Source organism: Macadamia integrifolia, chromosome 14, assembly GCF_013358625.1.
Source record: "Macadamia integrifolia cultivar HAES 741 chromosome 14, SCU_Mint_v3, whole genome shotgun sequence".
Taxonomy (NCBI): Eukaryota; Viridiplantae; Streptophyta; class Magnoliopsida; order Proteales; family Proteaceae; genus Macadamia; species Macadamia integrifolia.
In genome coordinates this window covers 10739854-10753185 of record NC_056570.1, presented here as the reverse complement: position 1 = coordinate 10753185, position 13332 = coordinate 10739854, and the positions used below count along the sequence as shown (strand labels likewise).

At 38.7% G+C, this 13332-nt stretch overlaps 1 protein-coding gene across 6 annotated transcripts in view; it reads left to right on the top strand.

The window, feature by feature from the left end:
* Positions 1 to 1812: 1812 nt before the first annotated feature.
* Positions 1813 to 13332, top strand: part of LOC122062025 (helicase protein MOM1-like) — a 43455-nt gene continuing 31935 nt past the window's right edge. For 3 of the 6 annotated variants that reach the window (XM_042625656.1, XM_042625655.1, XM_042625651.1), the window contains exons 1-3: positions 1813 to 1964; positions 9576 to 10118; positions 10506 to 11082. In XM_042625656.1, coding sequence (XP_042481590.1) covers positions 9584 to 10118; positions 10506 to 11082 — 1112 coding nt within the window. In that variant the 5' untranslated portion in view covers positions 1813 to 1964; positions 9576 to 9583. Of the gene's footprint in view, positions 1968 to 2250; positions 2377 to 9557; positions 10119 to 10505; positions 11083 to 13332 lie in introns of all 6 variants that reach the window. The other 3 variants (XM_042625652.1, XM_042625654.1, XM_042625653.1) reach the window with 3 other exon arrangements.

The window sequence follows — 13332 nt, the reverse complement described above, 5'->3', positions numbered from 1 at the left end:
ATATAGATGGGGGAATGGCGGTACAACTTCCCGAGCATTAATGGCACCGCCACGTCAGGGTACGAAGCCTCGAGGTTTGCGCCCGAACGGACCTAGCAGAGGGTCCCACCTTCGGTTGGGAGCTCGGCCAAAGCCGAACGGACCTGACCGAGGGTCCCTCCTTCGGTTGGGAGCTCGGCCAAAGCCGAACGGACCTGACCGAGGGTCCCACCTTCGGTCGGGAGCTCGGCCAAAGCCGAACGGACCTGACCGAGGGTCCCTCCTTCGGTTGGGAGCTCGGCCAAAGCCGAACGGACCTGACCGAGGGTCCCTCCTTCGGTTGGGAGCTCGGCCAAAGCCGAACGGACCTATCCGAGGGTCCCTCCCTCGGTTGGGAGCTCGGTGAAGCCGAACGGGGCTGACCGAAGGTCCCACTTTCGACAGGGGGCTCAGTAAAGCCGATTCGAAGCGGCCAAAGGTCTTTCTCTCGATCGACCCCAAGCCTTGGTCACTGGTAATGCCAAGGCCGAAGGAACAAGTCAACCTAAGAAGATGGTTACTCCCACAGGAAGAAGCTCCTAGTGGAAGTAAGGGGGCTCCTGATATAGCCAAAATAACCTCTCGGTGGGGCCAAGGACACGTGTCGCTTCTGAGACACGTGTCCTCCGCCAGACGAAGGCTCCAAGAAACCACTCACACTCGAGCACGCTCAATCACCGAGGCACGCCCGCAGAATCACGCGGGATCACGTCGTCTGCATGAGGGGAATATTCCCCCCAGAAGGGTGGACGTATTCGAGTAGGACTCGAAGAGGGAAGAAGGGGGAAAAACCCTAAGGCCGGAGAGCTATATAAGAAGGCACGGAATAAAGGGGAAGGTAAGCTCTGATACCCTCACCATTACTCATTTATTGAACTGTGCGGCCAACCCTGACTTGAGCGTCAGAGGACTAACCCCGGACTAAGTTCCGGGTCTCCGTCGTCTGTGTTTGTGTAGGTTGGACTAGCGGGGTTTTTTGGCAGCAACACTCTCATACCTCCCTTAATGGCTTATGCCGCCACACCCGGTTTCCTGTTGAGGTATACTCAAAAGGGCGACACCATGACACTAATACGATCCAGTAGCCGACGATCGTGTCCAGCTTACAAGCTTTGTTCCCTCGGCGTACTGTAACTAACATGGTCTCTATCGACGCAACTTTATTTCCGCTTCAGGAGAGACGAGACAAGAGAATGAGACAGTGGAAGGAGACGCTTTATGAGTCAATAGAAGAGGGAAAAGTGTGAATTGAGTTGGAATTGTATGGTCGACGAATAACAACTCAGATCTTCAGAGCTGATTTTGAACAATAGAAAGATTGACTAAAAGGGAAACTGAGTTGGACTAATTTGATTTATAGATCAATTTTAAAAAGGATTCATTTATTTCTCCGATTTTTCTTCTATTTTGATTCGGCTCTGTATCTCTCTCAATTGCGCTTCAGCTTCTGTTTGTGTTCTCCAGTGGCGTTTCTATGGAATTCAGGTGAGATATGAGTTTCAGAATTCTACATTTTTTTTTTCTTCTTTTTTTCAAGGAACAGAGTCGGTGATCATCTCTTTCTGCTTCACGGCAACTAAATTGGGAACGCTACAGATTTAGGAATTGTAAAGGATACGGAAAGAACAAGTAATCGGTTGAAATTAATAAACGGTTCAGATTATGTCAGACAAGATTAACGGCTCAAATAAAATGGAGTGTTGGGAAGGCTTAAGCGCTGCTACCTTTTGGCCTTTATTCGAGGACATTTTTGTCAATTCACTATCCCTTTTCTACTCATCCTTACAACGGAAATTTACACAGCAGAGAAAATCTATTTCTGATTTTTGTCTTGGCCCTTTTCCAAGTTCCGGAGTCTCTGCACCCTTTCCATTACTTATGTCTTTCGTCAGTGTTCCTTCGATGAGTTTTCTCTGCTCAACGAGGCGAGTTCAAAGCTGAATACTGTAAGTCCTGGAATCTCTTGTCTTCTTGTTTGTTATTGAGTAGATTTGTTCATTATCTTCTACCTTCCCTTGCATGTTTTTGTAAAATTTCGATGATTTTTTTTTTAGTAAAATGTACACAAAAATTCTTATTCTGGAGCAGATGGCCTAGGGTTTCATTTTTAATTAAACGTTTTACTATATTGATATACCTTACTGTGCATTCAACCCTTGAGAAGAATGGAAATGTTAACAATCTTGATCATATTATGTGTACGCTGAATTTAATTCGATTCTCCTATATTAGATGAGAATGCAGATTTCAGAGAGCAAGTGTTGGACGCGTTGATGACGAAGTCTTTTTATGGTACTGGGTATTTAGGGTCGTTGGCTTCACCTGTCAGATGTAGAGCCCTAATTGTGGCGTTGTGAGGTGGGGTGGTATTCTATATGCATATCTGAGTTCTGGCTTTCTATCCCTTATCGACATGTCGATGGTTTGTGTGCTCCGTGAATGCTATTATGCTGCTATATTAAAGTGGATCTCCACACAATAGTAGGTTCTGGTTATGTGGTTAAGTTTTTGCCTATAGATGTTCTTTGTATACGGGGATTTCCAAGGCAGACCAAATGCTTTTTCTAGCCTGGAAGTTCAGGCACCCAAACTCCAGTCAAGTAGCCAGGATTCCTTGAAGTTTGCTTCTACTTTTTAGTAATATGCTATCATAGTATCATGAGGCAAAGGAGGAGGCGGTCGGTGCACATCTTTTAACAAGCATATTGTGTAAGCTCTCTGTTGTAGCAAGCATATTGGATGAGTGCTCTGACATGATTGGTGTAGTCTTTGTTCTAGAGGAATACGATGAAATCTTCATTCTGTTAGATTGAAGAACCTTAATCATTTGTTTATCTTTCAAGTAAATTTCATGGAGGGAAAAGAAAGCGGAACTATATTTGGTTGCTTATGGACATGTTTGCTTATTGAAAATAGTAAGATACAATTTTGTGAACACACGGATGGTTAGTGCAAGGTTTTAGTCAAGGAGAAAAGATTACTATATGGGGAGATTTGAATGGACATGTTGGAAGTGATCGTAGTGGCCATGAAAGAGTACATGGAGGATATGGTTTTGGAGGGAGGAATGAGGAGGGAACTTCAAGTTTAGATTTTGCTTTGGCTTATGATTTATCCATAGTAAACACTTACTTTGAAATTAGAGAGGATCATTTAGTTATCTTCAAAGTGGGCATCATAGTTTATTTTTAACTGGAAGGACAGATAGTTTGTTATGTAAGGATTGTTAGGTCATATTAGGGGAGAGCCTTACCACACAACGTTAATTAGTGGTCATAAATATGTGTCTTAAGATGCTGAATCGTAAGAAAGGTGAGATATTTTCCCTAGGATAAGGTGGTGGAGTTTAAAAGGAGAATATTTGAAATCATTTACTGATAAATTGGATAAACACATAGTTGTCAAGGTGTCGCCTAGGCGTCCAAGTGGCTTTGCATGGATTGGTACCTCGGTTGCCTAAGCCACACCTTGCTAGTGTCACCTTAAAATTTCCCCCCTTGACTGCCTTGGTTCGCTTAGGTGCCGTGACAACTATGGATAGACAAGGAAGGTGGGACTTTGATGTAGACACTAATATGATGTGGAATAAGATGACTACTTGTATTAAAAAAAGGTTAGTAAAGGTGTCCTAGGCGAACCTAAAGCAAAATGTCATTGATTTAAGCCCTGTTTGTTTGCAAGGGAGTATGGGGGGAGATAGTTGGGAAAGTGGGTCTCATGTGTAGTGGGGTGAGATGACAAAGAAAGGGAAGGGGAGGGGAAGTGAGGGATAATGATTGTGGCATTCCACTGTTGTTTGGTTAGATGGGTGAGAATGTCTGAGATTTAAAAAAAAAGAGAAGCAAAATAATGTTAGAGAGAGAGAGAGAGAGGGTGAGGAAACGAGTCGCCATTGCACCTTGTTTGTGTTAATTGCTGACAGATCTGAACAAGTGATTCACATGCTCACAACCCCTCTAATTATGTTAATGTCTCCTCCAGCTCTGCAGCGCGCAGACAATTGAAGTGGTCTAGGGTTTCAAATTTCATCAAGCTGTCCTGCAAGTTCTTTTTCCCTTGTCCTTTATATGGTTTGCTTGCATTTTGGTTTATATTGTGAATTGAACAGTCTCTCTTCCTGCGCAATCATAATTGGCCAGAGCATCTGTTGCTTAATTCCCATATACATATGATTAATTCTAATCCTATAGTTTGCAATTATTATCATTTCCTCCTCTAATGACGCCTCAGGTCTTCAACCTTCAGGTTCATCAGTTCCATGTATGTAGTGTAGTTCACAATTTCTTCACTATTCAGGTCCATCAGTTCCATGTCTAGAGTCCACAATTACTTCTCAACTTCACCTAACTATTATACCTTTCAAGTTGAAGCTTTTACTATAACCTTTATCACTAATCAGCACATATATCTGTTTTTATAATGATTGCGTGGCCATAATAATGAGAGAAGGCAAATAGCACCTGACCCAAATGATATCTAAACCAAACATTGGAAAACAATCCACATTACCTCCATTTGGATGAATTTTGGCCAAAACTATTTCACTATTCTAACTTTATAAGTCTTTATTGGACAAGGTTAGTTATTCTAGATATCTAGAACCAAGGATTAAAGTATCGGTATTGGTATCAGTATTGGTATCGGTCGGTCAAAATTAAGATACGTATCGTAGGGTATCGTATCGTATCGGAGATACGCTAAAGATATGCGCATAAATGGATAGGGAACACATTTTTATATACTTTTGCATAAAAAAAAGTTAAAAAAAGCTATATATAACATGTAGAATGCATAAATACTTTAAGTAGAGGGTATCGTATTGATAGACAAATATATTGAGTTGAAAATATTCAAAATGATGAGGGTATCGTATTGATAGACAAATATATTTTTTTGAGAAAAATCAAAATTTTCCATGGAAGTTGTAGAACACTTGTTTTTACATAACATATAAAAAATCTAAACATTTTTAATCATTGAGCATGAGTAGATCTAAGAAATTTGAAAAAAAATTGAAACCCTCATTTTCTCTTGAAAAAAGTTTGTAAATCCTTATAAATCCAATGATTTCATGTAATAATGATGCACAAAATGTGATTCTAAGTATGATGAACCTTAGATTTGTAAAAAAACTTGAAAATCTAAGGTTAAAGTTGAAAAAAGTAAGTAAAGATTCAAGAACTTACTATTCAAAATTTTCAACTTTCAAGTTCAAGGTTCTTCTTGGACTATGTTTTTCTCCTTCTTTGAACCATTCACTTCCACAATGTTTCTTTCAATCTACCATTTGAGTCTCCAAAAAGGTGTGTGAATCAAAGGGGAAGAGAGAAGAGAAATATAGAAAACTGTTGGTGAGAATTTGAAGTGTTTGTTTCAAACAACAAAAGGCACATTCACGGGAATTTTCATATTTTCAGTCGATACGTGCCGATACGGTATCGATATTATACGATACGGCTCGATACTATACGATACAGTCGATATGTACCGATACGGTACCAATACGTATTGATACTCATGGGAATTTTCATATTTTCAAAAGTTCGTATCGCAAAGTATCGTACATATCTGTACGGCATGATACGATATGACCGATATGTCGATACGCAAAAGAGGGCCTAAAATTCCATGTAGCGTATCGGTATGTATCGTGCCGATGCCTACCGATACGGAACGATACGCACCGATACTTAAAACCATGTCTAGAACTTACCCACATATATTTTCATGCTTAGAATGGGAACTGTTGGTGTAATCTTGGATCAAATGTTCCATTAACACTAAAATAACCTTTTGTGAGCTTAAGAAATAAATTATAATCTTCATATATTCCTACCTTAAGTGGGCGAGCCTATGTCACCATGGTTAAGTTGCACTATTGCAACATGTTGGTCACATGTTCAAAACTTGGAAACAACCTCTCCTGTGAAGTAGGGGTAATACAGACCCTATAGTAATGGGAGCCTCGTGCATCGGGTTTCTCGTTATATATTCCTACCTTAGTACAACAATGACAAACTTAGCCTCAGTACAACAATGACAAACTTAGCCTTATCCCAACTTATGGGGTCAGCTACATGGATCCATGCAAAGACAAAATAGGACAAGTAAAGGTAAAGAAACACAACACCAACAAATCAGTAAAAACTTAGCCATATGGGGTCGGCTACATGGATCCTTGCCCTCCAATCGGCTCTATTCGAGGGCATACTTTGGACAAGACCTAAACTACGCATGTTTTTCCTCACTACTTCTCCTATTGTCATTTTAGACCTACCCTAGGACTTTTAGCTCCTTCAATCTGAATCAGATCGCTTTTCCTTACTGATAACGTGACCATACCACCTCGGATGACTTTCTCGGAGCTTATCATGGATTGGGGCAACTCCCAGGTCAGTTCTAATTTATTCATTCCTTACCTTACCCTTCCTAGTTTTGTTGCACATCCATCTCAACATCCTCATGTTTGCTACACATAGCTTATCTATACGATGCTTCTTAAGTCTTAACTGCTCAACACTCGGACCCGTACATCATAGCCGGTTGAACGACTATCTTATAGAATTTTCCTTTAAACTTTAATGGGATACATCGGTCACACAACACTCCGGACTCACCTCTCCACTTCATCCATCATACTTTAACTCTTTGTGAAACATCATCCTCTATATCACCTACTTTATTTATGGTTGACCCCAAAATATCTAAAAGTCACTTTGCATGATCTCTTTCTCTCCTAAATTTTCACCATTTTGTTATCCATCCTTCTTTGACTAAAGTTACACATTATATACTCAGTATTTGTTCTGCTTATCTTTTTTTCGGATGATTTATGTTCTGCTTATCTTAAAACCTCTTGATTCAAAGGTTGATCTCTATAACTCCAACTTAGTGTCAATCCCTACTATTGTCTCATCCACCAAAACAATATTATTAGCAAAAAACATGCACCATATAACCTCATCTTGAATATTCCTGGTCCAAACATCCATGATAAGAACAAATTTGCAAACAAATAACGGCTTAAAGTTGATCCTTGATGTAACCTAATTGTAATTGGGAATTTACCATGGTGTAAGAACTCGGTGAGATTTTGCTATTATCTCGCTATTTGAAAATGGCGAGACGAGATGAGAGGCGAGACGTAAAAAGTGCAATATCTCGGTCTCAACTCGTCTCGAGATCAAATCACATGGGTATATACATAATTTCGACCCTCAACTTGACATAACTCAACATAACTCAACAAATCTTGCCTATCTTGCTCTGCTGTGAAGAAAAAAATGAACTTTTGGTGGATTTTCTTGCCAAATTTCTTGTTTACAGTGTAGATTAACAACTTCAACTCTTGGAGATTGGAGATTATCACTTTATCATCAACCTTTGGAGATCTTTTTCTTCTCAAGAGCAGTTTTAGATAAAAGTAACTTCTCAAAACGATTTTTTCATAGAAGCATGGTCAATAGTTGTTTGTTTTTATTGTGGCATATCCTGGGGTGAAGGGCCCAAAGACTACTTACATAAGGTACGTAGCCAAAGTACCATTTTGGGTTTGATTTAAAAAAAAAAAACAGATGTTTCCACTGTGTTTAGAAGGCCTAAAATAGGCTAAATGGCAAGTTTCAAGTGCTACAAAGACCATATGGCCACTGAGACCAACCACCGAGTCAACCGGGAACAAATACAAGATCTCGCACCAGATCTCTCGTTTTTGGTTTAGTGAGATTAGGGGCGAGATTGAGATCTTAAACCTTGGAATTTACTACCTTGACCTCCCACGGTTCTCACCTTAGTAGCTTTACCAAATTTAGAATTGTATTTAACTTGATCAAATGCCTTTAGAAATTGTATTTCAATGGAAAAGCTTTTTGGAAAATCGATTATAAATTTTATTTTGTATTTCTTTTCCATTTCTGCCTTAGTTTTAATTATAGCTGATGACAAAGCATATTTTGGTATGGTTGAGTGAGGATAAGAATCCAGCTATATGATGCGGTTGGTGTCCTCCGTGGACCATGGGTGCCAATTGTAACATGGACCAAGAGGCCGCCACTTTTTCTGGAAAGCAATATCCAGAAATTTAAGGAGTCATGTTCGAAAATTTTGTATTGTATTTCAGTAAAATAATTTCTGGCTCTTTAAACCAATACAATCTTCTTTTCTTTAAAAAATTATTGTAAAAAATATTTCCTTGAGCAAATGGAGCCTTAATGAAACAAAACCATTTGCTTCCATCTAAAGCATCATTGTGCCAATTCCTTTTGCTCAAATTTTGCATCTAATCTTGTGCTGAACAACTTCAATAGCTTCTTGGCTGGAGTTATTTGCTCAGGGGTTCCCACTGTCTCTATCCATTTATTGAACCAATAGCTGTGATGAGAGATCACTTGATTATGATATTTCCATCTCTTTTTCATATCAGGGGAAACTCTTTATTAGACTTGGTGGAGAGGAGAATCCTATGAAGTCACTATCATACCATTATATTGGAGAATTGTAATGTGTTTAAGTTCATATACTACAATGTGGCGCAAATCATGTTTTTATTGTTGTTGTGTGCTGCAAGTTAGTTATTTGAGTCTAGATATGACTTTTTAGTTTGTTTCTAGAGTTTCACTTCTAATTTAGCAGCAATTTCTTTTTAATGTTTCGAAAGTTCGTCTTTGATGAGTTTTTTGGGGAGGGGTTAGCAACTCTCTTGGTAGAGTCGTACAGATAGTTTATCTCTCTACCCTCCCATAATGCCAGTTGTAATTGAAATTTTACAAAAAATAAGAGTTTGTTGGATCATTGATGTGATTCGGTTATCCCCCGCTTTCTTATTTTTAGATTGAATAAATATTGGAGAAGGCTTTTTTTTTTTTGTGCCTCTTAGTCTGTAGCCATAGAGCTAGGGCCTTTGGTTCTCTCTTTGAAGCTAAGTGATGTTGCTGATGGCATTATATTTTGCTCAACTGCTGGTTTAGTTTCTTATTTGGTGAGTAAGTGGTCGTAACACCTTATTCTTCTAAATTTCCTTGAAGATCATTAGAAGTGCAAGAGATACTGCCAACCCCACTCAGTCTATTTGGGTCTCCTGACCTCCTTTTTTACTGTGTCAATCAATTTCTTTTTCTACTGTATTTTATTTTATTTTATTTTTTTTTTCAGTCAGCCGTCTCAATCATCAAAAAATCTTTAAGCACTCTCCAAAAAAAATTTCAATCAGGCTTTTCTATGTGAACTTCTGCCATTTAACCTAGTAGACAGATTAGATGTCTAACTGGAAGAGTGCAACCATACCCTGAATTGTTTTTGGTTACAAATCAGGGAACCATTTGCTGATTTTTCAACTCCCCAGAATTATCAAAACCAGTATTGTTGTATTTTGCAATACTTGATTCTATCGATGGCCTATTTTTAGTTCATGTGTTATTTTAAGATGAAACAAACTTCTCTTGATTCCTTTCATGTTGGTTTCCCTATCTTCGTTTCTTTGGTTTGTATCTCTGAAATGTAACTCCAATCTCTTTCATTTCGAAAATGACTGAGTCTTACAGTTTCTGGCGATTTCACAGGTAAAAAAATGGCAAATGATCGAAAAGTTAAGGAGAATGATGGCAATAGCTCTAAGAGAAGGCGTGCTGGTGGCAAAGTTTCAACTACTGGTTCTGCAACAACAGATAGTTTGGGTTTAAGAAGGTCCACAAGAGAAACAGCTTCAAAGAAACAGAGTTTATCAAGTACTTCAAGTACGCGGAAATCAGAAAGACTTGAGAAACGGACACCAGCAGTCACTCCAATTAAGAAAAAAATTGAGCGAATTGAGAAGCAAAAGATGCCAAGTCCCTTAAGAAAGTCCGAGAGAAGCGAGAAACACCGCTCTTTGAATTCTTCAGGGTCAAAGAAGTCTGAAAAAGTCCCGAGTCCTCCGGATACGAAAAATAAAAAGAAAAAGAGAGAGAAAAACGAGAAGCAACAGACGATGGATGTCAGAGAGGGGAGCAGTAATGAGAAGCAGCAACCTAAACCTTCTCGTGTGATTCTTAAAAAGAAGAGATTGGATGCACGTAGTTACAGGGCATTGCTCAGACCTCAAGCAAGGATTTCTAAGGGGGCAGGTATTGTAAATTACTTTTCTCTTCTTTGAAAACAACACTTCATCATGTAACCCGTTTTCATATTATTATTATAAAATGGTCTCTGAAAAATTAGATATGCCTTCATGTTGCAAAACTAAAATATAATCTCTAAGCTTTTATATTAAGTATCAACTTTAAAGAAAAAAAGGACAAATTTCCAAGCCTTTTTAACCGTGCTAAGATAGATGTGCATATTCATTTCCACGTAGACTTGATAAATGGTGGCTGCCTGAGTGTATATCTGAAAGTTGTGTAGCTGCCAAACCTTGTCTGATATGCCCAGCTCAACATTTAGTGTTGCTTAGAGGGCAACTCTATCTATTGGTTCAATACATAATTAATTTTCTTTTCTGTTCTACTGGATAGATCTTGGCCGGAGGGTGAAAAGAAAAGATAAACAGCCTCAGGAGGAGAGGTACGATATTGGAGCTAGTGGTTCCGAGGACGTTGAGAAGGATGGAGATGAATGCAGTGAGAGAATGGATGATAAATCAGTTAAAGAATCATCTCAGTTGAGCTGCGAGCAGAAAAATCGCCATGCAGAAAATCATGACAGTGAAAGTCGAGATAAATTGCCTCTACTCGAGTCTGGTGATAATTCTGCACAATCATCTCCAGATGGAGCAGTACAGAAAGAAGCAGAGGATGATTCTAGTGGGATGAGGGTGGAATGCTCAGTGAGGGAAGACTTTAAAGGACCAGAGTTAATGGAATCTACTTCTGAAAGAAGATCAGTTGCTGCTGAAACTGACACAGGAGGAGCTGACAAAATTGGGACTCTTAAAAGAAAGAGAAATGCAATTGATTTGTATTCTGATACTTCTGCAACAGAAGCAAGTAAAGAGATCTGCAGCGCTACAGCTGATGCTGTATCTTCATCACCATCTGGGAGCAAGATGGGTAATTTTATTGAGAGATGTGTTGTCTGCTCTAAAAGACAAAGGTATTCTCTTCTCTGGGATTGGCCTTTTTTGGGGGGGGGAGGGGGTATGCTTTTCAACATGACATAGTTCTTGAAATTCTATTCTAGTGCCCAGTTGGTGGAGGCATGTAACTTTCATAGGTGTCACGGCGCCTAAGTGAACCAAAGCAGAGGAGGGCTGCACTTAGGCAACAAGTCCCACGCCTTAAGGCGATCAAATGTTATTTTTTATTTTCCCTCATTTCTAACATTATTTAATATGCAACTTATACATTGTATCATAAAAAATCAACATTAAGCCACATCAAATCATAAAAAATCGGTAGTAAGTCATAAAAAATCAACATTTAGAGAAATGTTTTTGTTCTATAATAAGTTTGATTGATCAAATGATTTTATTTTTACATGAGACATTTTGTATTAGGTAGAGAAAAAAACCAGCTTTCCAACAAGTCCAAGATTACTTAGTCTGAGTTTTAATGTTCCGGTCGAACTTATTTTAAAGTGTGCAAATGCTTTTAAAATCGCCTACAAGAAAATAATTATATATTTATATATATATATATATATATATATAGAGGAAATATCACTCCCCTCCCCTGAACTATGGCGAAATATCAAGTTCCTCCTACACTTTTTAAAAAATGTCACTCCCCTCCCCCTAAACACAAAGATTCTATCTACCGTCCCCAGCCGCTTGAAATGGCTGTTAAGTCAGTCAGATTTTTTTCATAATACCTAAACTACCCCCATATAGGTTGAATACCCTATCTATCCTTCTTGAACAAATCTTTCCCTCTCGACCGTGTTCAGCTCACTCTCTGCATCTTCTTCTTAACTTCAAGGTTGAAACCATAGATTCCATTACGTTGAAGATCTGCTCTTCCAGACTTCAACCAACCAGGGATTGTCATTGATACAAGTGTAACTAATGTTCTACTGCCAAAGACTACAATTGGAACTAATGTTGTCCTTCTATCTCTGCTGAGTTTGAGAGTCTCCTTACCATGTTTCAGAGGTGAAATCTCAAAACTTGCAGTCTGATTCTTAACATTTGATGTCTTAACTTTGAAGGAAATGGGGAAAATGATTTGACAAGGGCATGAAGCAACACAGTTAACGTGTCGTAATGCGCCAAGTCATTTTCGGATTTGTCGGTGAGAAAGTTCAGTAAACTTTCGGCTTTGTTGGTGGGAAAGTTCTGTGAACCATTCCTCCAGTGGAGACTGGAGAGTCTCCATTCGATCGTCGTCCCCTTAGGAGTCAGCTGTGACTGACTCCTCCGTCTTCACCTGTTTGTTGTTTTTGTTTTAGTTTTACAAACTAAAACACAAAACCCATTTCAGAATGAAATTATTAGATGTAGCAGCATTATTTGAGGAGGCTTTATCATGATTTTCTACATTTCACCTGTAAGAAGAATCCGTTTGGTTCTCTGATACGAATTCAATTAAAGTCAACTTTCCTCAGAGTCTCAATCATTTGATCTAACATAGATGTTTGAAACCGCTACTTTGTATGCTAGAAATGTTTGTTACATACCCTGAACTGGAAGGTCGTCTCATTAGATGAGACCTGACCTGGAGTTGGGTTGCATCCTACAATGAAAGAAATTAAATATTTCATACAACCCAATCAAGAAACTTCTATATATATTTGTTTTTTGTAAAGTATGCGAGTGTTATATGTATATATATATATTTGTTTTTTTGTAAAGTATGTGAGTTTAAATACCATGAAATCTTTGTTGGGAATTTCATCAAACATAGATAGTTTAATCCATCCTTCAGTGACGAGCCAGACACCATGATTAACAGCTTTAAATCAGAAACGAGGGTTTGCCCTGCAGCAAATGGAAGAAAAAGGATGTGAAGAAGGAGATACAAACTTATGTAGTTGTTTGATTTCCATTTCCACTCTATTGTATCCCACAAACTTATGTAGTTGTTTGATTGCCATTTCCACTCTATTGTATCCCACCTTGTTCCTCCATCTCTAAATCTATAATTTTATACAGAAGCAGAGGAGGTTGTGGAGCAGTAATGGTTGAATTTCTGGAAAGGCTGGATCATTAATGATGGTTAAGAACTTGAAGTGAGCATGGTTAATGCATCTGTGGAAACATTTCTGAAACGTGTAATTTGATAGAAAAGGAAGATATTGATTGTGTAAAATGGGGTTAATTTGGAAATTGAGAAAAGATTTCTTCTTGATTCCTGTAAACACATCTTTTAGAACTTGGAAGACATGTAAGAGATCTTCAACGCATTG